General features: G+C 35.2%; 1 protein-coding gene across 13 annotated transcripts in view; it reads right to left on the bottom strand.

Annotated features, from left to right (window-relative positions):
• UCHL5 (ubiquitin C-terminal hydrolase L5) overlaps positions 1–25967 on the bottom strand; it is a 47655-nt gene that overhangs the window by 18495 nt on the left and 3193 nt on the right. For all 13 annotated transcript variants that reach the window (XM_019028124.4, XM_019028131.4, XM_019028135.4 and 10 more), the window contains exons 3-4: positions 20810–20873; positions 18801–18906 (exon numbers count right to left, since the gene is read on the bottom strand). In XM_019028124.4, the coding sequence (XP_018883669.2) occupies positions 18801–18906; positions 20810–20873 (170 nt within the window). The remainder of the gene's footprint in view (positions 1–18800; positions 18907–20809; positions 20874–25967) is intronic.

The raw sequence follows: 25967 nt of genomic DNA, 5'->3' as shown, positions 1-25967 counted from the left end.
AGTATATTTGAGAAATTCCTTAATAAGACTGCACTCTCCATTACAGAATAGTCTCATACTCCTAATTCTCAATAACTATAACATCACCATGGTTCTACAATTCTTCTCTTTAAGCATTTTGTATTCAAAACTGTCTTAAAATTGATGAATTAGGAAAAAGTAGTGATAGATCCAGAATCCAATTAACGTTGCTGCTGATTTATACGAATATGTATTTTGATCCGAATCACAGTTCTTTAGTAAATTTGGATGAAAACTTTAATGATTAAAGAGGACTTCATAAATGTGGTTGACTAAAACACTGTAACACTTAGTACTCCCTTATCTTAGGTCTAAATTACCTAAAGTGAAATTATCTGAGTGGGAGGAGTAAAGTTAGGAGAAGTTAAAATTTATACTTATTAACACATTCTTTCAAAATCAAGACACCTTAAAGATTCAATATATACCCAATGCTAAACTAGGCAGTGAGGCTACGGCAGAAAAGATTATCAAACATTTCTATAATCTAAGGACTTCAAATTTGTAATCCATTATTTTAGGATTTTAAGAAGTAGAAAAAATTCTTGTGGTTACTTTCTTTTTTGATGTCAATAATAATTTACACTGTCCATGATATATTAGAACTCATTTTGTATGTGTCTGTGAGAAGAAAAGTTACAATGTACATGGGTATGAGAATACTGTCTTCAAGTTTTAAAATGAGTTTAGTGCCACCAAGTGGTTATGCTATACATAGTACAAAATTAACAAAAAACAAAAGAAAATTTAAAGGTGTACAGCCATTCATTCATTCATTCAAATAATACTTACTGAGCACCTACTATGTGCCAGACATTGTAATAAAGGCTGAACAGTGAATAAGAAAGATGTGGTCCTTGTCCTCCTAAATCTCACATAAAAATAATCTTATATATAGTCAAAGTTCTATTTGAAAGAACTTTAACTCACGTCACAAAAAATCTATTGTGACGTGAATTATTTAGGTAGTTCTCAACTTTAAAAATCTTTAGCTTACCTAAGTGTTCTACTTTAACTCTGGCTTTTAAGATAATTTAAAATAAAGCAGTAGAGTTCAATAATAGAAATGAGGCTAGGGCAGAGGGTCTCAAGTAGGACTGACCCAGAACCTTAAGAGTTTGGTTTGAATTCCTATGCCAGGGTATATAGTCTTTAGTTTATCAGGGCACTTCTACTCTCTATTTCTTACACACAATCCAATTCACACATTCATGATGACAACCCGATACTGAAGGCATTTGATTTTGTAATCCCCAGACTAGAGAATTTCTTTTCAAAGCTTATACAAAAGAAGAGTAGATGTCCAGAGGAATAATATAAAAATAGCTTAAAGTACTGCCTATATAAATTATAGTCAATCAAAAAACAAGCAATGGGGAAAGGATTTCCTATTTAATAAATGGTATTGGGAAAACTGGCTAGCCATATGCAGAAAACTGAAGCTGGACCCCTTCCTCACACCATATACAAAAATTAACTCAAGATGGATTAAAAATTTAAACGTAAGACCTAAAACTATAAAAACCCTAGAAGAAAACCTAGGCAATACCATTCAGGACATAGGCATGGGCAAAGATTTCATGACTAAAACACCAAAAGCAATTGCAACAAAAACCAAAATTGACAAATGGGATCCAGTTAAACTGAAGAGCTTCTGCACAGCAAAAGAAACTATCATCAGAGTGAACGGGCAACCTACAGAATGGAAGAAAATGTTTGCAATCTATCCATCTGACAAAGGGCTAATACACAGAATATACAAGGAACTTAAACAAATGCAGAAGAAAAAAATAAACAACCCCATCAGAAAGTGGGCAAAGGATATGAACAGACACTTTTCAAAAGAAGACATTTATGTGGCCAACAAACATATGAAACAAAGCTCATCATCACTGGTCATTAGTGAAATGCAAATCAAAACCACAACAAGATACCATCTCACGCCAGTTAGAATGGCGATCATTAAAAAGTCAGGAAACAACAGATACTGGAGAGGATGTGGAGAAACAGGAAAGCTTTTACATTGTTGGTGGGAGTGTAAATTTCTTCAACCATTGTGGAAGACAGTGTGGTGATTCCTCAAGGATCTAGAACCGGAAATACCATTTGACCCAGCAATCCCATTACTGGGTATATACCCAAAGGATTTTAAATCATTCTACTATAAAGAAACATGCACATGTATGTTTATTGCAGTATTGTTCACAATAGCAAAGACTTGGAACCAACCCAAATGCTCGTCAATGATAGACTGGAAAAAGGAAATGTGGCACATATACACCATGGAATACTATGTGGCCATAAAAAAGGATGAGTTCATGTCCTTTGCAAGGACATGGATGAAACTGGAAACCATCATTCTCAGCAAACTAACATAGGAACAGAAAACCAAACACCACATGTTCTCACTCGTAAGTGGGAGTTCAACAATGAAAACGCATGGGCACAGGGAGGGGAACATCACACACCGGGGCTTGTCAGGGGGTTGGGGGCAAGGGGAGGGATAGCATTAGGAGAAATACCTAATGGAGACGATGGGTTGATCAGTGCAGTAAACTACCATGGCACGTGTATACCTATGTAACAAACCTGCACATTCTGCACATGTATCTTAAAGTATACAAAATATATATATATTAAGTTAAAAAAATTATTGTCAATCTTCATTGAGTCACAGCTATAGCAATATAAATACATACAATTTTAAATTTTTTAATAGTCAAGGAAAAAGGTTGAGAATGTAACAGTAGCTTTCCCAAGAGAAAGTGATACTGAAAAAAAGTATAAATGTCCTGCTCATGAAGACTCTATACAGAAAGATACACAGAAAAAAGGGATGAACACCAGAAAAATAAAATAGTAAAGGAAAAAATCATTTTATACTGGAGTATCAGAGAAAGTTTTTTCACAAATGTGAAATTTTAATAGGGGTTTGAAAGCTTGGTAGGAACTAGAGAATAGAGAAGGAAATTCACTTTAAAAAGTGAGAACAGTGTGAACAAAAGAACAAATTAAGATGTTTGATGTGCTTGTTGTTCAAGAGACAATGAGCATATTGGTCATTTGTACTAGTGTGGTTATAGTCATAGTGGGGTTATTCTTTACCTTGTTAAGTCACTGGCCTTGAGTAATTATGAGTTTACCCAAAGAGTAAGACATTTCGAATATAGAAATAAAATAATCAAAACAGTGGTTCAGAAACATTCAGCTTAAGTCAATTTACAGGAAGGACTGAAGGTGGCTAAAAGGAGAAATAAGATCAGCCAGGTTCCTACCCTAATAAAAGTATGAAATAATAAAGAGTGGTAGGTTAATATAATACATAAAACCACTATCACACAAACATGCAAGTGAGAAATCTAGGAATTAGAAATATAACTAAAAATAAAATAAGATTTAAAAGAATAAAAGAATATTAATAACAACCACATGAAATGATTTTGAAAATTTAAGCTGAAATGAAGAAATCTTTTAAAAAAATACATCTTACCAGAACCAACTCAAGAAAAAATAAAGAGCCACAATAGTCCCTTAACTACTGAAATGAAGCAGTATTTTAAAATATTCTCACAAAGAAAATACCAGGCCTACATGGATATACAGGTCAATTCTACAAAAATTTGAAGAAGTATATCACCTTAATTTTACACAAATTGTTCAAGGCACTAAAAATAAGAGAAAATTCCAACTCATTTCATGAAGCCAGGATAACCTTAATACTAAAACGAGTCAAAGCCATTACAGAAGAAGAAAAATTAAGACACATTTCATTCAAAAATTTAAATGCAAAAACCTAAACAAAATACTACTATATTTAACCCAATAGTGCATAAAAAGAGAATACACCCTGACCAAGTGGGCTTATCCCAGGTTTGGAAGAATGATTTAATATTAGAAAAATCCAAACATAATTAACTGCATTAACCTAGTAAAAGGAAGAAAATACAGAAGATCATCTCAATAGAGGCAGAAAAAGGATTTGAAAAAATTTAATATACTTTCATAATAAACACACTAATTAATAACAGAACATTAAAAATAAAAAAGCTGGAGTAAACATCATCCTAAATGGAGAAATGGTAAAAGGCATTCTCTTTTAAGTTGCAAGTGGTTTTATTGGAGGGTCTTAGCCAGGAACTAAGACAAGAAAAATAAATTAGAGTCAAAAGGATTATAAAGGAGGAAATAAAACTATCATTATTTATACCTGATATGGTCATTTTGATAAAAACACACCCACTCAAGAAAAAAAAACCAAATTATTAGTGATAATAGAAAAGTTTAGCAGGATGGCTAAATATAATATTAATAGATGAAAGTGAACTGCCTGTCTTTATGCCAAAGGCAACAACCTAAAAAATAAAACTACCCAAAGAAAACTACTCCAAGTCATATAATAATCAAACTCTCAAAGGTTAAAGACAAAGAGAGGATCCTAAAGGCAGTAAGGGAAAACAAGCAAACAATATCTAAAGGTGCTTCAATTCATCTAGCAACGGGGTTCTCAACAGAAACCACACAGGCCAGGAGGGAGTGGTATGAAATGTTCAAATTCTAAAAGAAGAAAAAAAAAACACCATCCAAGAATACTCTCTCCAGCAAAGGTATCCTTCAAATATGAAGGAGAAGTAAAGTCTTTCCCATACAAAAGCTGAGAGAAGCGGCCACAACGAGACTTGTCTTATGAGAAATGCTAAGGGCACTTCTTCAATCTGAACAGAAAAAAACACTAATGCGCAAAACCAAAACATTTTAAGGTCTAAAATCCACTGGTAAAAGTAAACACACAAAGAAACCCAGAATAATATTGTCACTATGGTATGCAGTCTGCTCATAACTCTGGTATAAAGCCCAAAAGGCAAATCTACCCCAAACAGTAATACCAATAGCAACCTGTTGAAACAGACAATATAAGAAATACGTATATTGACAAAACACAAAGTCAAAATATAAGGGGTAAAAAGTTAAAGTGTAGAGTTTTTTTCTTTGCCTCTATTCTTTTCTTTATAATCTAAGTTGTTACCTCTTTATAATATGTCATATGTATATGTTTTGTAAGCTTCATGGTAACCGCAATGCAAAAACCTGTAATAGATTCACTAAAAATAAAAAACAACAAATTAAAACATACAACCTGAGAAAATTTCTTAACAACAAAGGAAGACTGTAAGAATGGAAGAGACCAATTACAAAACAACCAGAAAACAAGCAACAAAATGGCAGCAATAAGTCCTCACTTATCAATAATAACACTGAATGTAAATGGGCTCAATTCTTCAATTAAAAGGCATAGAGTCTCTGAGTTCATAAAGATATAAAACCCCATAATATGGTGCGTACAAATAACCCACCGCACCTATAAAGATATATAGACCAAAAGGGAAAGGGTGGAAGAAGATATTCTGTGCAACTGGAAACCAAAAAAAAAAAAAAAAGAACAGGAGTACTATCCCTATATCAGATAAAATAGACTACAAAGCAAAGACTATAAAAACAGACAGAGAAGGTCACTACATAATGATAAAGGGGTCAATCTAGCAAGAGAATATAACAATTATAAATATGTATACACCTAACACCTGAGTTCCCAAGTGTATAAATATAAAGCAAGTGTTTATAGATCTAAAGCAAATACTACTATCTACTCTCTCTGACAGATCATGCAGACAGAAAACCAACAAAGAAACATCAGAGGTTAACTACAGACTAAACCAAATAAACCTAACTGACATTTACAGAACATTTCACCCAACTGCTGCAAAATACACATTATTTTCACTATTTTCATCAGCATATGGATATCCAGCATACACCCAGGATAGACCATGTTAGTCCACAAAACAAGTCTCAATAAATCACTGAATAATATGATTTAAGGTAAAATAACATACCAAGTTTCTTTTCAGACCACAATGGAATAAAACTAGAAATCAATAATAGAAACCTTGGAAACTACACAAACACATAGAGATTAAACAACATGCTACTGAATGATGAATAGGCCAATAAAGAAAACAAGAAAAAATTTTAAAATGCATTGAAACAAATAAAAATGGAAATACAGCATACCAAAATCTATGAGACATGGCAAAAGCATACTAAGAGGGAAATTCATAGCGAAAATATCAAAAAAGTAGAAAGACTCCAAATAAACCACCTAATTATATACCCCAAGGAACTAGAAAAGCAGGAACAAACCAAACCCAAAATTATTAGAAGGAAATAAATAATAAAGATCAGAGCAGAAATCAATGAAATTGAGACTTGAAAAAACAATATTAAGATCAAGGAAATGAAAAATCTTCAGGAAAGGTAAACAAAATTGACAAACCTTTACCCAGGCTAAGAAAAAAGAAAGACGATCCAAATAAATAAAATCAGAAACATAAAAGGACACATAACATCTGAAATCACAGTAATACAAAGAATCGTTAGAAACTATTATGAACAGCTATATGCAAAAAAACTGGAAAACCTAGAAATGGACAAATTCCTAGATACATACAACCTACCAAGACTGAACCAGGAAGGAATAAAAAAAATCTAAAGAATCTAATAACAAGTAATGAGATCAGAGCCATAATTAAAAGTAAAGCAAAGCCCAGGATGTGACAACTTCATTACTAAATTCTACTCAACATTTAAAGAAGAATGAATGCTAATTTTACTCAAACTCTTCAAAAAAATTGAAGAAGAAGGAATGCTTTCCAACCCATTCTACAAAATCAGCATTATTCTGATACCAAAACCAGGCAAGGACACAACAAAAAAACTACAGACCAGTATCACTGATGATAATAGATGCAAAAATTTTCAACCAAATAGTAACAAACCAAATTCAAAAGTAACAAACCAAATTAAATAATACCACATTAAAAAGATTATTTACCTAATGGGTGCAGCACACCAACATGGCACATGTATACATACGTAACAAACCAAACCTGCACGTTACATGTACCCTAAACTTAAAGTATTAAAAAAAAAAGGTCATTTACCTTGATTAAGTAAGAGTCATCCAGGGATGCAAGATGGTTCAATATGTACTAATCAATAAATGTGATACCAAGAAAAAAACTACCTAATTATTTCAACAGATGCTGAAAATGCATTCGATAAAATTTAACATGCCTTTATGACAAAAACCCTCAATACACTGGATATGGAAGGTACATACCTCAACACAATAACAGCCATATAAAACAGACTCACAGCTAATATCATACTGAATTAAAAAAAAGTTAAAGTCTTAGGCCGGGCACCGTGGCTCACGCCTGTAATCGCAGCACTCTGGGAGGCTGAGGCGGGCAGATTACGAGGTCAGGAGATCAAGACCATCCTGGCTAACACGGTGAAACCTTGTCTCCATTAAAAATACAAAAAATTAGCTGGGCATGGTGGCGGACGCCTGTAGTCCCAGCTACTCGGGAGGCTGAGGCAGGAGAATGGCGTGAACCGGGGAGGCGGAGCTTGCAGTGAGCCGAGATCGCGCCACTGCACTCCAGCCTGGGCGACAGAGTGAGACTTCATCTCAAAAAAAAAAAAAGTCTTTCCTCTAAGATCAGGAACAAGACAAGGATGATCATTTTTACCATTTTATTCAACGTAATATTGCAAGTCCTGCCTAGAGCAACCAGGCAAGAGAAGGAAATAAAGGGCATCCAAACTGGAAAGGAAGAAATAAAATTAGCACTGTTCATAGCTGACATAATCTTAGAAAAACCTAAAGATCACCAAAAAACTCTTGGAACTGATAAACGAGTTCAGTAAAGTTGCAGGATATAACCAAGCACAGTAGCTCACACCTGTAATCTCAGCACTTTGGGAGGCTGAGGCAGGAGGAATGCTTGAGCCCAGGAGTTTAAGACCAGCTGGGCAACATAATGAGACCCTGTCTCTACAGAAAATTCTAAAAATTAGCCACCTGTGCTAGTGCACACTTGTAGTCTTAGCTACTCGGGAGGCTGAGGCAGGAGGATTGCTTGAGCCCAGGAGCACAAGGTTATAGTGAGCTATGATTGTGCTACTTCACTCCAGACAGAGCAAGACCCTGTCTCAAAAACAAAAAAGTTGAAGAATATAAAATCAGCATACAAAAATCAGCTGCTATTATATATGCCAACAGTGAATCTGAAAAAGAAATTAACAAAAAAATCCTATTTAAAAGAGCTACAAAGAATATAAAGTAGGCCAGGTGCAGTGGCTCAAGCCTGTAATCCCAGTACTTTGGGAGCCCAAGGCGGGCAGATCACTTGAGGCCAACCTGGCCTCAAGTTTGAGACCAACCTGGCCAACATGGCAAAATCCTACCTCTACTAAAAATACAAAAATTAGCCTGGCATGGTGGCACATGCCTGTAATCCCAGCTACTCAGGAGGCTGAGGCACAAGAATAGCTTGAACCTGGGAGGCAAGGCGGAGATGAGCCAAGATTGTGCCACTACACTCCAGCCTGGGTGACCTAGTGAGACTATGTCTCAAAAAAAAAAAAAAGAATCTAAAATACCTAAGAATCAATTTAACCAAAGAAGTGCAAGATCTATACAAGGACAACTATAAAGCACTGATGAAGAGTTCACCAAAAACTGGATATTCCATGCTCATGAACTGGAAGAATTAATATTGTTAAAATGACAATTCTACTGAAAGCAATGGACAGATTCAATGCACTCCCTATCAAAATACCAACGGCGTTCTTCATAGAAACAGAAAAAGCAATCCCAAAATTTATACGGAACACAAAAGACCCGAGATGGCCAAAGCAATCCTGAGCAAAAAGAACAAAACTGGAAGAATCACATTATCTGACTTCAAAATAGACTACAAAGCTATAATAACCAAATCAACAGGATTCTAGCATAAATACAGACACATAGACCAATGGAACAGAATAGAGAATCCAGATATAACTCCATGCATTTACAGATAAATCATTTTCAACAAAGGTGCCAAAAATATACAATAGAGAAAGGGTAGTCCCTCCAATAAATGGTTCTGGGAAAACTGGATAACCATTGCAGAAAAAAGAAACTAGATCCCAGTGTCCTACCGTACACAAAAATCAAATCAAAATGGATTAAAGACTTAAATATAAGACTTGAAATTATGAAGCTACTATAAGAAAACATTGGGGAAAATCTCCAGAACACTGGTCGGGGCAAAAATTTTTTAGTAAGACCTCAAAAAGCACAGACAACAAAAGCAAAAATAAATGAATAGGATTACATCAAACTAAGAAGCTTCTGCATAACAAAGGAACCAATCAACAAAGTAAAGCGACAACCCACAGAATGGGAGAAAATATTTGCAAACTACCCATCTTATAAAAGATTAACAACCAGGATATATAAGAAGCTCAAGCAACTCAACAGGAGAAGATAAAAAAAATCAGATTTAAAAATGGACAGAAGATCTGAATAGACATTTCTCAAAAGACATACAAATGGCCAACAGGTATGTAAAAAAATACTCAACATCATTAATCATCAGAGCAATGCAAATCAAAACCGCAATGTTATCATCTCACCCAAGTTAAAATGGCTTTTAACAAAAAGGGAATGACAGATAAGTGGTGAGGATGTGGAGAAAGGGGAACCCTCATAAACACTATTGGCAGAAATGTAAATTAGTATAGCTACTATGGAAAACTGTATGGAGGTTATGCAAAACTAAAAAATGAACTATTGTATAATCCAGCAATCCACTACTGGGTATACAGATCCGAAAGAAGGGAAATAAATATATCAAAGAGATATCTGCACTCCTTGTTTTTATTATGGCACTATTAATAATAGCCAAAATATATAATCAACTTAAGTGTCCATCAATGGATGAATGGATAAAGAAAATGTAGTATATACATACAATGTGAGATTATTCAGCCATAAAAAAGAATGAAATCCTGTTATTTGGAGCAATATGGAAATGGAGGTCATTATGTTAAATGAAATAAGCCAAGCACAGAAAGACAAATATCTCATGTTCTCACTCACATGTGAAAGCTAAAACAGCAAATCTTCAGGATAGAAAGTAGACTGATGGTTGCCAGAGGCTGGGAAGGGTGGGGTGGTGAAGAGGATGAAGGGAGTTTGATTAATGGGTACAAATATACAGTTTAACAGAAGAAAGAAGACCTAGTGTTTGACAAATCAGTAGGGTGCCTATTGTTTACAATAATCTATCATATATTTCAAAATAGCTATGAGGATAATTTGAATGTTTCTAGCATAAAGACAAATATTTAAGGTGACTGATATCCCAATTACACTAATTTGATCTTTATAAATTATGTGAAGGTATTAAATTATCACATGTATCCCCAAAATATGTACATCTACTATGTATCAAGAATTTTTTTTTAAAAAAGCATAATTAACCCCATTGAAAAATAACATAAACAAGAATTTCACAGAGGAAATATATATGGCCACTAAGCATATGAAGGGCATTTCAACATGATTAGTGATCAGGGAGACATAAGCCAAGACAAAAATGAAGTAGCATTTTGGAACCAATTAGCTGACAAAAATTTAAAAGCCTAGCAATGCCACGTGTTACAATATGTGGCTTTGTAACAACTCCTACACATTGCTAGTGAAAATGCAAATTTGAACAGCTACTTCAGAAAACGTTTGGATATTTCCTTCAAAAGTTGCACATTTACATATTAGATGAAATACTCATTCTACTTCTAGGTATATACCAGGAGAAACTTGCACATGTACAAAAAATGTTTACAGCAACACAATTCACAGTAACTCAAATTGAAAACCCAAAGAACAAACTACAGAAGAGTAAGTAAACTGCAGCATGTTAGTGCAGCTGGTATCATATAGCATGCAAAATAAATGAACTATCATAAAAACTTATGGATGAATCTTAACAATATAATATTAAGTGAAAAAAGTAGGCCAGGCTTAATGGTTCACATCTGTAATCCCAGCACTTTGTGAGGGCAAAGATGGGAGAATCATTTGAGTCTAGGAGTTAGAGACCAGCCTGAGTAACATAATGAGATTCTGTCTCTACCAAAAATATAAAAAATTAGCAGGGCATGGTGGTGTGCATCTGTAGTCCCAGCTACTCAGGAGGCAGAGGCAGGAGGTTGAGGCTACAATGAGCTGTGACCATGCCATTGCACTCCAGCCTGGGTGACAGAGCAAGATCCTGTCTCCAAAAAAAGAAAAAAAAAACACTCCCAAAATGTATGTAGAGCACGATACTTTTTATCAAGTTAAAATTTTATTTACAAACACCTTTTTCAGGATTACAAAAAACACATAAAAAGAAAATGATAAACAGAATTCAACATAAGGGTTACACTGGATGGAGAGAGGGAAGACGAGAAGTACATTGAATGATGGGTGGGACAGAAGGAAGTAACATAGATAAAGTTTATTTCAGCGGTAGGTTCTTAGGCACTTACTTTGTTTCTTAAAATAATCAAATAAATAAAAGGAGACCATGAGTAAACCAATCATATATATGTGTTATTAACCAAGGATTCTTATAATCCCATTCTGGGTACCTTAAGAGCAACTTTTTAGGAAAAAAGAAAAACAGCCATCATCATAATGTCTTCCTCCTCCGTCCTCACATCTAATCTATTACACATTAAAGGTGGTAATACTTTATCTCTAAATTCTATTCACATCTGTCTTTACTTCCAGTTTTTTGTTTACTATCACATGGACTTCTGCAAAAGCCTCCTAACTTACATCTACTCTTGTCCTACACTACTTCTCAAATGCATTCCCAACACTGGAGCCAAAATGGCCTCTTCTAAATGAAAATCTGTTCATGACACTCTTCTTAGAACACTTCAGTAACTTTCTATTACTCTAAAGATACAGACAAAAGTCTCAATCACAGCCTAAAATACCCTGTAAGATCTGACCTCTGTCTGCATCTGTAGGCTAGAGTACATAAATTTTATCTAGGCTCATGACCACCTGGAATGAAGACAACTTTCTTAGTGTCCTCTACTGCTAACTCAAATGACTGAGTTTTGGCCAGAGACAAGCATGCATGTGACACAGGCAAATTCTATAAAAGGGAAAGGAGTGTGCTTTCCCCTTCCTCCTGTCTGAATACGGAATTGAGAAAGAACGGCTGAAGCCCCAGAAATCATCTTGGACCATGAAATAACCTTTGGAATAGAAAACATACACAAAGGAGCAAAACAAAAGAGCCTGGAGCCTTGACAGCTCTTGAGTATTTAAAAAAAAAAAAAAAAAAACCTATTTCTTATAAACTATTGTTTTTTTTATGCCTATGCCTAACTGTACCTAATATCCTGGCTAACATATTTCCTGTTCTGCTTCATATCTCAGGACATCTCCCCTTTGCTCTGCACAGTTCAGCTACATTGGTCTTCTTCCTGTACCTTTTATTAGTCTTACTTTTGCTATAAAGCTGTAATTAATCTGGAATGATCCTGAACCTCTCTCCCCTAGTTAATACCTACTTAACCTTTAGATTTCAGCTGAACTGTCACTGACTCAGAGAGGCTTTCTCTCTGACAAGGTGAAGTCCCACTTTTATGACTATAGTAAAGAAATTAACCTTGCCCAAAGAGAGGTCTGGGCTTTGCCCTTGGTTCCTGGGAGATGAGTTCTAAGTCCTTGAATGCCTAAGAGTGTCTTTGTTTACCTGAGAGCTTTGGGCCACACTGATAGTCTAATAATGTGACTTAGGGTGGGGGTATTGGGTCAAGATTATCAGCTCAACCTCCTGTGGGGCTGGAGACTAAGGTCAGCCACATGGGTGGCCAACCAGGTCTACGTGACCAAGGCCCACTAAAAACTTTGGACACCAAGAATCGGATGGGGTTCCTTGGATGGCAATACTCTGCATACTGTCACACAGCATTGCCAGAATAGTGAGCACTGTCTGTGACACTACTGGGAGAAGACAACTGGAAGCTCTGCACATGGAACTTTCCTGAACTCTACCCCATGTGGCTCTTCCCTTGGCTAATTTTAATCTATATTCCTCTGTTGTAATAAGCCATAATCATGAGTATAGCAGCTTTCAGTAACGTCTATGAGTCTTCTAACCAATTATAGAACCTGAGGATGATCTGGGGATCCCCCCACCACAAACCTGCAATGCTGTCAGAGGTGAAGGTGGTCTTGGTCGAACTCTACAGTTGGTGTTCAAAGTGAGGGTAGTTTTGTGGACAGTTCCTAAACTTCGTAATATAGTCCTCATTTCACTCCATTCAGCACTTATCATCATTGTAATTTAACATTTAATTGATTAATATCAATTGGTCCACTAAACTCTAAGCATATTTGAGGGCAGGAATCATGGCACTTTTTCATTCTCCAAGCACCACAGTATCTGGCACATTGTAGGTATTCAGTCATTCTTTCCTGAAAGACTGAACAGATGGAGTCACACAAATCTAGTACCACTGCAGCATGATTTTAAGCAAGTAAATCACACCTCAGCTCTCTCATCAGTGAAATAACAAGACTACAATATTTTGCGGAGGGAGAACAGTTATCAAAAGTTCATTTCTGGATCCTTATATACAAATTGCAATTACTAGGATATATTTCTTTCCTCAATATTTTATTAACCAATGATACACAGACACACACACACACACGCAACCCCCTTGAATTAGAGTATATGATCAGCACAAAATAGCCAGTGTTACCTCTCTATATTGAGGTAATCCCATTATAAATGCCATTTAGTTGATCTGTATAACCTTATCAAATAAATATGATTTCATTAAATTTTTTCAAATTTCTGAAAATACTCCAGACATCCTGGATTGGAAATTATTACTGTAAGCCCTTGAAACCTAAAATCAACTATTACATATTGATGTAATATATATTATAACTCTCCTAGCATAGGCTTATAGGAGGCATATACTAAAAAGACTGGCAGATATTAATGGGGAATTATTGACCTGTCAGTTTAATATGAACTGTTAGCAAAATAAAGTACCAAAACAATGATATGTGGAATCACTAATCTGACACTTTCATAAACACAACTGGAATAATACAAATGTAACACAGAACTAAAAAATATCAAGGGACTCCAGAAATTATAAATTCATACTCTACTATCATTTTTTTCTTTCTTTATAGAGTACTTTCTTATACCTTAAAAATAGCTAGATCTCTATAAATCAGACATCAGTATCTTAGTGTTAGTAAATTCTAGCACTGTTTAATAGTAATATTCTTAGAGATGAACAGTTCGGTCTGCATTTATTGGATACCTACCACATACCAAGGACTGAATATAAAAACAAAATCCCTAACTCCCAGGTTTACAGTTTAGTGTGGAAGAAACACAATTAATTAATTTACTGATACAGTCTCTAAATTTGTCCCTGCCCAAACCTCATGTTGAAATGTAATCCCAAATGCTGAAGGTGGGGCCTGGTGGGAGGTGTTTGGATCATGGGGGTGGATCCCTTATGAATGGCTTAGACCATCCCCTTGGTGTTAAGTGAGCTGTTGCTCAAAATCTGATCATTTAAAAGTGTGTGCCCCACTCTCTCTTTCTCTCTTGCTCCAGCTCAGCCATGTGAGATGTCTGTTCCTGCTTTGCCTACCACCATGAGTAAAAGCTTCCTGAGGCCTCCCAAGAAGCCGAGCAGATGCCAGCACCAGGCTTCCTATAAAGCCTGCAGAACTGTAGGTCAATTAAACCTTTTCTTTATAAATTACCCAGTCTCAGGTATTTCTTTATAGCAATGCAAGAATAACCTAACACAAATATATACAAACATACATGGGAAAAAAATCTGTAAAAATATAAATTGTTTTCAGTGGTTATGTCTAAAGCAGAGATTACAAGACACTTTTATTTTCTACAGCATCCACTTTATAATGTTTAAATTTTTATAATGGCATATATGCTTATATACATTGAAAAAATAAAAACATTTTTAAAAAGGAGAAAAATCACCTGACAGACTTTTAAACTCATATGTCCCCTAGCTTTTCTCTACTACCTAGATCTTAAAATTTACAAACAACTGTGGATTTAAAATTATAGTTATTATATGTATAATGATACATAAGCACAAAAATATTATACAAATGGACTATTTGGATTTTTTGTTTTGTTTTTGAGACAGGTCTTGCTCTGCTCACCAGGCTGGAGTACAGTGGCATGACCATAGCTTACTGCAGCTTCAACCTCCTGGGCTCAGGCAATCCTCCCACCTCAGCCTCCAGAATAGCTAAGACTACAGGCGTGTGCTACCAAGTCTGGCTAACTTTTTATTTTTTTTAGAGACAGGGTCACCCTATATCGCCCAGGCTGGTCTCAAACTCCTGGGCTCAAGTGATCCTCCCACCTCAGCCTTCCAAAATGATAGGATTACAAACATGAGCCACCATGCCCGACCAGATTATTTAGATTAGGGAAATAATTAGAAACTCAAAATGTTGACTACTAAAAGATTAATTAATTAAATTATAGGATATTTATACCAAGAACACTAAAGGAGGCAGTGTTGTGATAAGGTTAATAGTACAGACTTCAGAGCCACAGTGCCTGGGTTTGCACCCTAGCTCTGCCACTGACTAGCTACATAACATGATCAAGTTTCTTATCTTCTCTAGGACTCGGTTTCCACATCTGTAAAATGATGAGAAGCCTGCAAAACCAGATAATTGTTGTAAGGGATCAGATTAATAATTTTAAATATTAAATATATTTAAATATAATAATTTATATATTTATAGAATATATAATTAAATTTATATATAAATTTATAATTTTTGTATATTTAAATTTAATATCATTTTAAATATATAAAAGTACTTAGTAAGCTTTCAATAAATGTTAACTAATATTTATTATGTGCTGTGAAATGAAACAAAGTCAAACTTTCATTACTAAGTAAAAAAAAAATATTTTGCATAATAATCCAATTTTAGCAAACAAAATTATAAGGAAAACATGTTAGCATATGAACAGAAAATGTGGGAGGAAGTATGACATATGGAGTCACAAACCTGGGTTTTATACTTGGAGTTCTGGATGTACTACATATTATCTCTGTGATCTCAGGCAAATAATTTTTCTAGGCCTCAATTTCTTCATTTGTGAAATGAAGATAACAACCTCATGGGCTTGTTGCAGATATTAAATAATATACCTAAATTACAATATCTGGCACACAACAAGAGCGGTAAATGTTGCCTACTGTTTGTATTATTACTATTATTATTATTATAGTTGTTGAGCATGCCTCTCTTGTTAACCATTATATATGTAGTATCTAAAACAATGCCTAGCAAAGTAGGTGCTCAATGATTACTTGTTGATTAAATGGATGAGTCAAACTGTTAAAAGGTTAGTAGAGATGGGTGTGGGATTACAAGGATATTCATGTTCATCACTATATTTATACTGCTGTAATGTTAAGTTCTGCTATCAGAAAAAAAAACAAATGATACATTTTTAACTACACTATAAAAAACCCTATTTTCCTTAAAGTAAAAGCAAGAAGTTCTAATTTCTCTAAGAATGCTCAATTCAATAAAGTCAGAGGAAAATGGAAAGCAGCAATAAAAGAAAAGAAAAAAGAAAACAAGTTACTTAGTAGCAAAAGCTTTATCTCAAGGGCAGTAATGAGAATAAGCAGTTTTATTTTCCACCTTTCTAAAGGTTAATCAGACTATTCTAAGCAAGTTTTTGGGTCTCAGAAATAAGTGCAATTTTCAAACAAATGCAATCAAAGTATTATCTATGGATCTCTAAGAATCCCTAAGACCCTTTTCAAGGAGTTTGTGAGCTCAAAATGGTTTCCATTGTAATTCTAAGACAGTTTTTGCCTTTTCCTCTTCTTTTCCATCTGCACTGTTGGCACAAAAGCAACAGTGTGTAAAACTGGTGGTATTTTAGCATGAATCTAGGCAATGACATTAAACTATTTCACTGACATACATAAGAGTTTTAAAAAAAGAAAACAAAAGCAAGTTTTACTAAAAAAAGTCTTTGATAAAGCAGTAAAACTTATTTTTATCAAATTTTGACCTTGGAGTACAAGTCTTTAATATTCTGTGGAATGAAATAGGAAGTACAAATAAAGAACTGCTGTATACCAAGATATGCTAGTTATCTTGAAGAAAGTACTTCAGCAATTGATTTGTAAGCTAAATTGTTAGCTTTTTCCCTTGGAACATCATTTTTGCTTGAAAGAACAAATGAGAGACAAATGTGGTTTTCCAGACAAGGATATCTGGCAGATATTTTCTTAAAAATGAGTTAAATCAGTCTGTGGCTTTGTGAACAAACACCTAATAATATTTGTTGTTGTTGATAAAATTTGAATTTTTAAGTGAAAATTTAAAAATTAGAAGTTTGTAAAACTTAGATCTCCCACTGTGAGCTTAAAAGGTTTGCTATGGGTAACTTAACTTCTCAACAATATCATATCTAATGTGTCAACACTTAGAAGACATTCATAAATCGGTAAATGTACAATGTTACAAAATCATACAGGAATAAAAGATCCATTTGAAGGGCAACATAATCCAAAGGATTTTACCATAACAAAGTACAAATTTTACATTACAACTAACCTTTGAGAAAGCAATACTTTTAAAGCTTTGACATACTGTCAAAGAATATATTTACTTGAAAAAGATAATATTTCTCTTTTTCCAACTACACATATGTGTGAGACAGAACTTTTTTTATTGATTTCAACCAAAAGCAAAACAAAACGAAAACACTGCAACAGACTGAATGAAGAAGCAGATAGGATCCAGCTGTGCTATTAAGGCAGACATTTAAAAGATTTGCAAAAATGTAAAACAATGCAATCTTCTAGCTAATTTTTTGGTAACTATAGTTATTTTTCATTAAAAAATGTTATCGATGTTAACATATAACAAGTTTGTTGTTGTTACTTTCAAATCTATTCATAATTCTTTTTTTCTTTTTATTTTTTTGAGACAGGGTCAAGCTCTGTTGCCCAGGCTGGAGTGTAATGGTATGAACATATCTCACTCAGCCTCCATATCCTGGGCTCATGCAGTGCTCCCACCTCAGCCTCCCAAGTAGCTGGGACCACAGGCACGCCACCACCATGCCCAGCTAATTTATTTTTTTGTTTTTATTTTATAGAGACGGGTCTCTTCAGGTTTCCCAGGCTGGTGTCAAATTCCTGGGCTCAGTCAGGCACAGTGACTCACGCCTGTAATCCCAGCACTTTGGGAGGCCAAGGCGGGTGTATCACCTGAGAGGTCAGGAGTTTGAGACCAGCCTGGCCAACATGGTGAAACCCCATCTCTACTAAAAATACAAAAATAGCCTGGTGTGGTGGTATGTGCCTGTAATCCTAGCTTCTTGGGAGGCTGAGGCAGGAGAACAGCTTGAACCTGGGAGGTGGAGGTGGCAATGAGCCTCGCACCATTGCACTCTGGCCTGGGCGACAGAGCAAGACTCCATCTCAGAAAAAGAAAAAACAAATTCCTGGGCTCAAGGGATCCTCCTGCCTCGGCCTCCCAAAGTGCTGGGATTACAGTTATAAGCCACCATGCCTGGCCTAAATATTATTAAAATGTTTCAGTTTTAATGTCTAATATGGCAAACATTGATAGATAATCCCAGAAACAAAAGCTCTTTGGAGATGTCAATAATTTTTAAGACTGTAATTGGAGATGTCAATAATTTTTAAGAGTGTAAGAGTTTGAGGACTACTACACTAGTAGCAAACAGTAGTAAACTAGAGTCTCATTTATAAAAAGGGTTGCTCTTGAGACTTTTCAGAGTATCCAAGGACCATACCTGCTTAGCAAAAAATATCGTGTCAAGTCGGGAGTCCTGAACCACAGAGCCTGCTGGTTCTTCTCCTGGCTGCCACTTGAAAAGAAAAATTAACCCATGAACTGGCCTACAAAATAAAATACAAATTAATGACATCGAACCCTGCTTCTTTCATAATACATTGTTAATCTATAAAATTTTAGTCAGTTATCTAACAAATATAATACAAATGAAGTAAATATGGGAAATTTTTAAAAGATCACTATTGCCATTCATAGTCACTAGACTGTTGCCTTAGAAGATGCTAATACGACTTAAAATTATATCAGTTAAAATAAAATTGTAGTGAAAGGTTTATTCTCAAATCTGTAGACTATTCATTTCTACCCAATATTACCTCACTTAAAAAATAAGAATATAGTAAAACCAGAAGCTGGCTGAACTCCAAAATATATAAAGTTCATGTAACATGTTTATAGATAAATGGTTGATAGCATATATTATCTATATTAAATATACGAAGTAACCTTCATATATTATTGGATTCATGAAAAATCCTCATATTGCAGTATGAATTGATGCTACCATCTCATACATAATGAAATCATCCACTTTCCTAAAGGAACTGTTTTTGAGCACAAAACATTAAATCACTACTTTGAAATTCCTTCTAGTCTATCTATCACAACTGCCTCCCACCCCACAAAAAACTTTTCCTATCCTCAGAGCTGGGCATGGTGTCTCAAGCCTGTAATTCCAGCACTTTGGGAGGCTGAGGTAGGTAGATTACTTGAGGCCAGGAGTTCGAGACCAGCCTGGACAACATAGTGAAACCACATCTCTACTAAAAAAACAAAAACAAAACAAAAAAATTAGCCAGGCGTGGTGAAGCGTGCCTGTAATCCCAGCTACCTGGGAGGCTGAGGCAGAAAAATCACTTGTACCCGGGAGGCAAAGCCTGCAGTGAGCCGAAATCGCACCACTGCACTACAACCTAGATGACAGAGTGCGACTGTTTCAAAAAAAAAAAAAAAAAAGGTTTCCTATCTTTTTATTTGATTCAATTTTATTTTAGACATGGGGTCTCACTATGTTGCCTGGGCTAGACTTGAACTCCCGGGCTCAAGCGATCTTCTCGCCTCAGCCTCCTGAGTAGCTACAACTACAGGCATATGCCACCATGCCTGGCTCCCATTTTTTAAAGACAGTTCAAATGATCCATTTTTAATTAACCTTCCCTGATCTTAGCCACAAATGATCTCATTTCATCTAAAGTGATTGCTCTTTTTACGGGGAAGAGAAAGGTAGGAAGAAGCAAACTACCTATCACCTTCTTACTATTAACAACAGTTAGCATATTCCTAAGTCCCTATTTTCCCTTTTAAAAGATTATTCCCTGACCCCATTCCAGACTCCAAGACTCCCACCAGTGAAAATTCCTCTAGCCCTCCATTTGAAGATACAGGGTCAATGTTTGAGGGCATGGTAGTCAGGGGTAAGGAGAAGTTAAAAGAGGTGATTCTGGTCAGAAAGATGGGGGAAGGAGAAAAGTTGTTTCTGGCATCAACATTTGGAACTTTAAATATAACTTTCCCAAGAGGCAATGTGATAGTGTGTAGGCAAGTTCTGGATTACTATAAATATATATTATCTATCAAATATGCTTTAGTACACTGAGCTATTGTTCTTGCTTTTTATGTTAAAATGTGTTCCATGTTCTAACACTATTGATATATAAGTGAATTTCGTAAAAAAAAAAAAAAAAAAAAAAAAATCAACCAACCAGTACTTTGTGGATATGGAATTACAGAGCCTTAGGTTTGACTCCCTTGCAAGTTACCTATCAGCCTCAGGTTCTTGGTTATAAAAAAATAATAATAATATCTATCTCACAGGATTGAAGAGACTTAAAGGAAATAACGTATTCAACCTAGAGTAATCCAAGTAAAATAAACAAACAAATCTGAATATACTTTAAGTTTGTTAAAGTATATATATATACATATTACCACAACTAAAATTATACTTACTTTAATTTTTCAAAATTCTCAGGCTCTAAACTCCATATTTCTTCTACTTGGGCTCCTCGGCAACCTGAAATAATAAATTATTTTCTTCAGTAAACAGGATAATTCATTTTTTCCTTCAACATGAAATAAAATATTAACTAAAGGAAATGCAAGACATGACAAAACAAAATGGTAAAACTAATAAAGCTCACGGCCAAATCTCATTACTCCCTTTAATATATCCCAATTATTTACAGTGGGAGTATATTCATAATTTAAAGAGTTTCAAGAGTTTATTTTCATTGAATTACCACTCTATGACTGTTCCTTCTCTCTCTCTCAATCTCTGGCACCTCTATCCACTCTTTTCACTCAACTGTTCCATTTCTCCAGCTCTGTCTTTAGCCTTATATTATTATTATTTTTTCTTACTCTATACTTTTTTTTCTGGGAAAGTAAATAACTAACACTTAACAGTAACTTTCAAATCACATCTTTAGTTCTGATCCTTATCCTGAATTCCAACTGTATATTTTCAACTACTTCAGAGTCACGCCTCCTCCTCCCCTCCCAAATATCCTTCTAAGACAGCAGTTCTCAACTAGGGTGATTTTGTTCCCCAGGGAACATTTGGCAATGATAGACTTTTTTTTATTGTCATTATTGTCACTGGTGTGGACGGTAGGGGAGAGGCTACTAGCAACTATTTGGTAGAGGCCAGGGATGCTGATAGATATCCTACGTTGCACAGGACAACCCCTGACAACAAAGGAATACCTGGACCAAAATATCAACAGTGCCAAGGTTGAGAAACTCTGCTCTAGTGTACAGTAGTAATCGTGTAGTGGTTAAGAGCTTGGGCTCCAAACTGCCAGAGTTTGAATCCTGGCTCCTACATTTACTAGCAATACAGCCATTTAAACTCTACATTCCTCACACTCACAGAGTTGTTTGGAGGAATTAATGAGATAATGTAGAAGATAATTTAATTCAGTGCTCAGCACACTTTAAGGGTCCACCAACTATTAGCCAGTATTATTATCACAATACAAAAAACAACCGTATTTACCAAAGTTTTTTATGTCCTCTACATAAAGTGTAGCTAGTATGTGCCAGAAACCTAATTAAAACCCACATCAGGTTTCAAAGTCTGGGCGCTTTCTAATTTTTCATATGATTTTCAAGTAAAAGCTAGAGAAGCCTTTAGACTACTGCAAAAAAACAGTGGTTAAAAAAGAAAAAAAAGTTGGGTAAACTAACAATGTGACTGGGCATTCATGCCATTCTGTGCCTCAGTTTGCTCTATTCAGCAAATATCTATTAAGGGCCCATTCTGGTATTAAAGATACATGTACAAAGAGAGTTACTACATGGTTTGCGGTGGAGGAGAACCAGAAAAAATCTGAATATCTAGCAACAGATTAAGAATAATAAATATTCACATATATCAAATTAGGGAAAAAACCTCATAAATGTAAACCTATGTTTCTATCAGTGTCAAGAAGGGCATGGAAGGATGTTAATGCAACTGTTAACACTGGTTACTTCTATTGGAAATCAAAAAACAGGCCAAACATTAAAACATTCTACATCATACCACAACAATAAAGAAAAAGTACGCTGAATAAAAGTGCCTCAAAGCCTCCTGCACTGGTAGAATTTCAAGTAGCGACACTGCTTAAACAATCTCACATTAAACACAAACACATCTCTTCATGTAAGGAAAACACAGTATTCAATTCAGCATCTATCTCCTTACATATGTTAAATATCTAATACAGCATGGTATAATGGAAAGAGAAATAAGCGATGATTCCAGAGACCTACATCCTGATCCCAGCACTGTCGTAAAGGTCTTAACCCTGAGAAAGAACACAATTTCTTTGAGCCTCACTTGCACCATGCATATATAAAACAAGGATATTTACCTGCTTCATCCAAGCCACAAAATTCTTGTGAGGTATTTAAGATTATCAAACAATAAACACAAAGAATCACTTAATACAGACTCCCCAATAATATATATTAAATAAAAAGTTGAGGAGGGGGGAAGGTTTTAAAATGGTATTTACCAAATATCTTTTGCGTGCCAAGCATGGTACTAGGCCCTGGCAAAGACAGAAATTAATAAACTATTGTCACAATACTTAAAAATGTCACAATCTGGTAGGAGACAAGCAGATACAATGCAAAAACTGTATAGAATGTATAAATTACATATGAAGCATATATAGAACATGTTCTGGAAGTTCGAAGGTAAGAGAGATCATTACTACCCGCACTGGTTACCAAAAAAAAAAACAAAAAACTGTCATGGATAAATGAACTAGGTCTTTTAAAAAATGATTATACGATTTGTCATCTAAACCAGAACCCTGTTCCAAAGCGAAAGCGGGTGCTAACGTTAAAATGCTTTGAAATATTTATTAACACATCTGTATTATACCGATGGGTCTAGGGATAGAAACAAATTTCAAAAATAACTGTCTTAAAAATCAACCTGGAGCCCCAAGAAAAACACTCGTGGAGTTCTCCCAAACTGTTGTCAGTGTGTTAAATTTAACTGCTAGGTATGCTATGTTCCAACAGACGGTTTTGACAACTTGTCATTCCCCTACCCCTACCGATAAATCTATCAGAAGCAGCAAGAATGGCCCCAGCTTCTGCACCTCTGCCAAAAAACACTCCCATATGTCTTCCACAACCCCAGTCTCAGTCATTCCATGGTACAGATAAATTCCATTTGGCCGATGATGTGACCAAATAGGAAAAACTGGATTGACAGCACTCAGGTAGTCTCTCCTTAAACAAGGACTAGACCCAATTATTTTAACTAAAATGGGAGCCCTAAACTGCAGGCACTGTTACCTTGTACCCCTAAACTGAGCTGGTCCCATTTTAGGGGCTGTAACAATAGTAAGCAACACTTGCTTCCAGGGGCACCATATGCACCCCAAGACTTCTTGTGTGAAAGCCAGGCATTATCTCTTTCCTCAAAACAAGATGAAATGTACCTTAGAAGCAGTCATAATAGACCTTCATGTTAAGGAAACACCACGTTGGACCCAAACGTCTTTCAAATCTGCCCTAACTTACAGGTCAGAGTTGTTATAGATGATGGAATTACTCTTCCTCCTTGCATGACAAGGTGGAGTCTGCAAAATCACTTATACATCTTGCTGTCCCTGGATTAATGCTCTGAGCCAAGAGGAAATGTCAATACAAAAATCCAAGAAAGCCATCTGGTTTTTTTACTGTAAACATTATAAAGACACAAATTAAACAGATTTGGCACCAACCCTGTTGGTCAGGTCATATTGAGCAGAATGGCTGAGGGAATGGCTATTTGGTGTAGAAAGAAGGCTGGATATTGTTGGAAGACAATTCTCAATGGGTTTCTCCTGTTTCTGCACATCTTCTGCAAGGAATTACCAGCTTTGCTCTGGACCATCTTTTCAAGGATGTTCATATAGTAAACAGACTTGGAAGACAGAGACAGCACCTTTTTTTTGAGGCAGAGGGAAGGCTGATTTGCTGTCCAGGATAATAAAGATAATGTGTCCCTAAAGGCAAAAGTTGAGCAGGTTGGCTAGCAGCCCCCCTTGTTAAGATTAGTTCTCTAGCTGAGAGTTCCTCAGCTGTAATACAGCCTCACTACTTGTGCAGCATCCACCAGAGCCCACCTCCAGCCTCATGGACTTGGAGGAAAAGGCAACCAATGTGAAAATGAATCTCCTGCTGCCTACTATGCTATAAGTAACACAACCCTTATCTCTAAACCAAAAGTTGTCTGCTAGCATCTATGAAACTGGCAAGCCAACATATTTGCTGGCAAGCAGGATAAAATCTAACACTTAATAATTCTTAATAGATGTTAGATTTTGTCAAATGCCTTTTGCATCTATTGACATGATCATGTTTTTGATTTTTTGGCTTATTAATATGGTGCATTACATTGATTTTTTAATGTTAAACCAATCCTAAATTCCTGGGGTAAATCCCAGTTAGTCATGATGTATTGTTCACTTAATGAATTACTAAATTCAATTTGGTAAAATGGTTTAAAATTTGTACATTTAAGTTAATGATGGATATACGTCTGTAATTTTCTTTTCTAGTAATATCTTTGTCTGGTTTGGTGTCAGGATAATGCTGGTCCTCAGAAAATGAGTTGGGAAGCATTCCTTCCTCTCCAATTATTTTGGAAGAGTTTATGTAGAATTGGTATTATTTATAATATTAAATATTTGATAGAATTTACCAGTGAAGCCACCTTGGCTAGAATTTCTTTGTGGGAAAATTTTAAACTACAATTTCCATTTCTGTAATAAATACAGGGCATATACTGGTTATCTATTTCTTAAGTGAACTTTGGTAATTTGTGTCTTTAAAGGAATTTGTACATTTCATCTAAATTGTCAAATTTATTGGCATAGTTGTTCATAATATTATTTTGAATATCTGTAAAATTTTAGTGATGTCACCTCTCTCATTCCTATACTGAAATACAGGAACATCTCTTTTTTTCTGATCAGTCTAGCTAGAGTGATTCTATTGATCTTCCCCAAAAAGCAGCTCTTAGTTTCATGTATTTTCTCCATTTTTTTCTCTTTTCTGTTCCACTAATTTTAACTCTGATCTTTATTATTTCCTGTCATCTGCTTACTCTAGGTTTTCTACTTTCTTATAATAAAATGAAAGCTGGGGTCATTGGTTTGTTGTAAGAAAAATGAATCTAGTCCCCATTACTCTATCTTGGCTGTAACCAAATGTTTACAGCTTCTGTTTTTATTAACAGACCATCACGGTTTGTTTTGGCACACATATGTATTATGTGTGGACCATACCAATTAAAAGTACAGTTCTGCTCCACCAGTTTCTTAATTTAATGATACTACATTCTACCAAAATCTGTATTTACATACTTACTGCATCTACAATTCATTTCCCTTTCAATGATGGAACTTTTGAAATGAATTTATGACAGCACTGACAATACAGGTATTTCATTTTTGAAAGAATCAACAGCCAAAAGCTTTTTTAAATCTATAAATTGGGTGAAAAAAATGAAAATGATGGAAATAATTGGAATAAACTGATTTTCTATTTGAAGCATCTGATGGTGACATAAACTACCACCATTTAATTGTTTGCAGGTTCTTCTGCTAATGAAGCCAAT

The sequence above is a fragment of the Gorilla gorilla genome, chromosome 1 (genome assembly GCF_029281585.2).
Source record: "Gorilla gorilla gorilla isolate KB3781 chromosome 1, NHGRI_mGorGor1-v2.1_pri, whole genome shotgun sequence".
NCBI lineage: Eukaryota > Metazoa > Chordata > Mammalia > Primates > Hominidae > Gorilla > Gorilla gorilla.
Note: the sequence above shows the minus strand (reverse complement) of the source record. Positions and strands in the feature narration are given on the sequence as shown.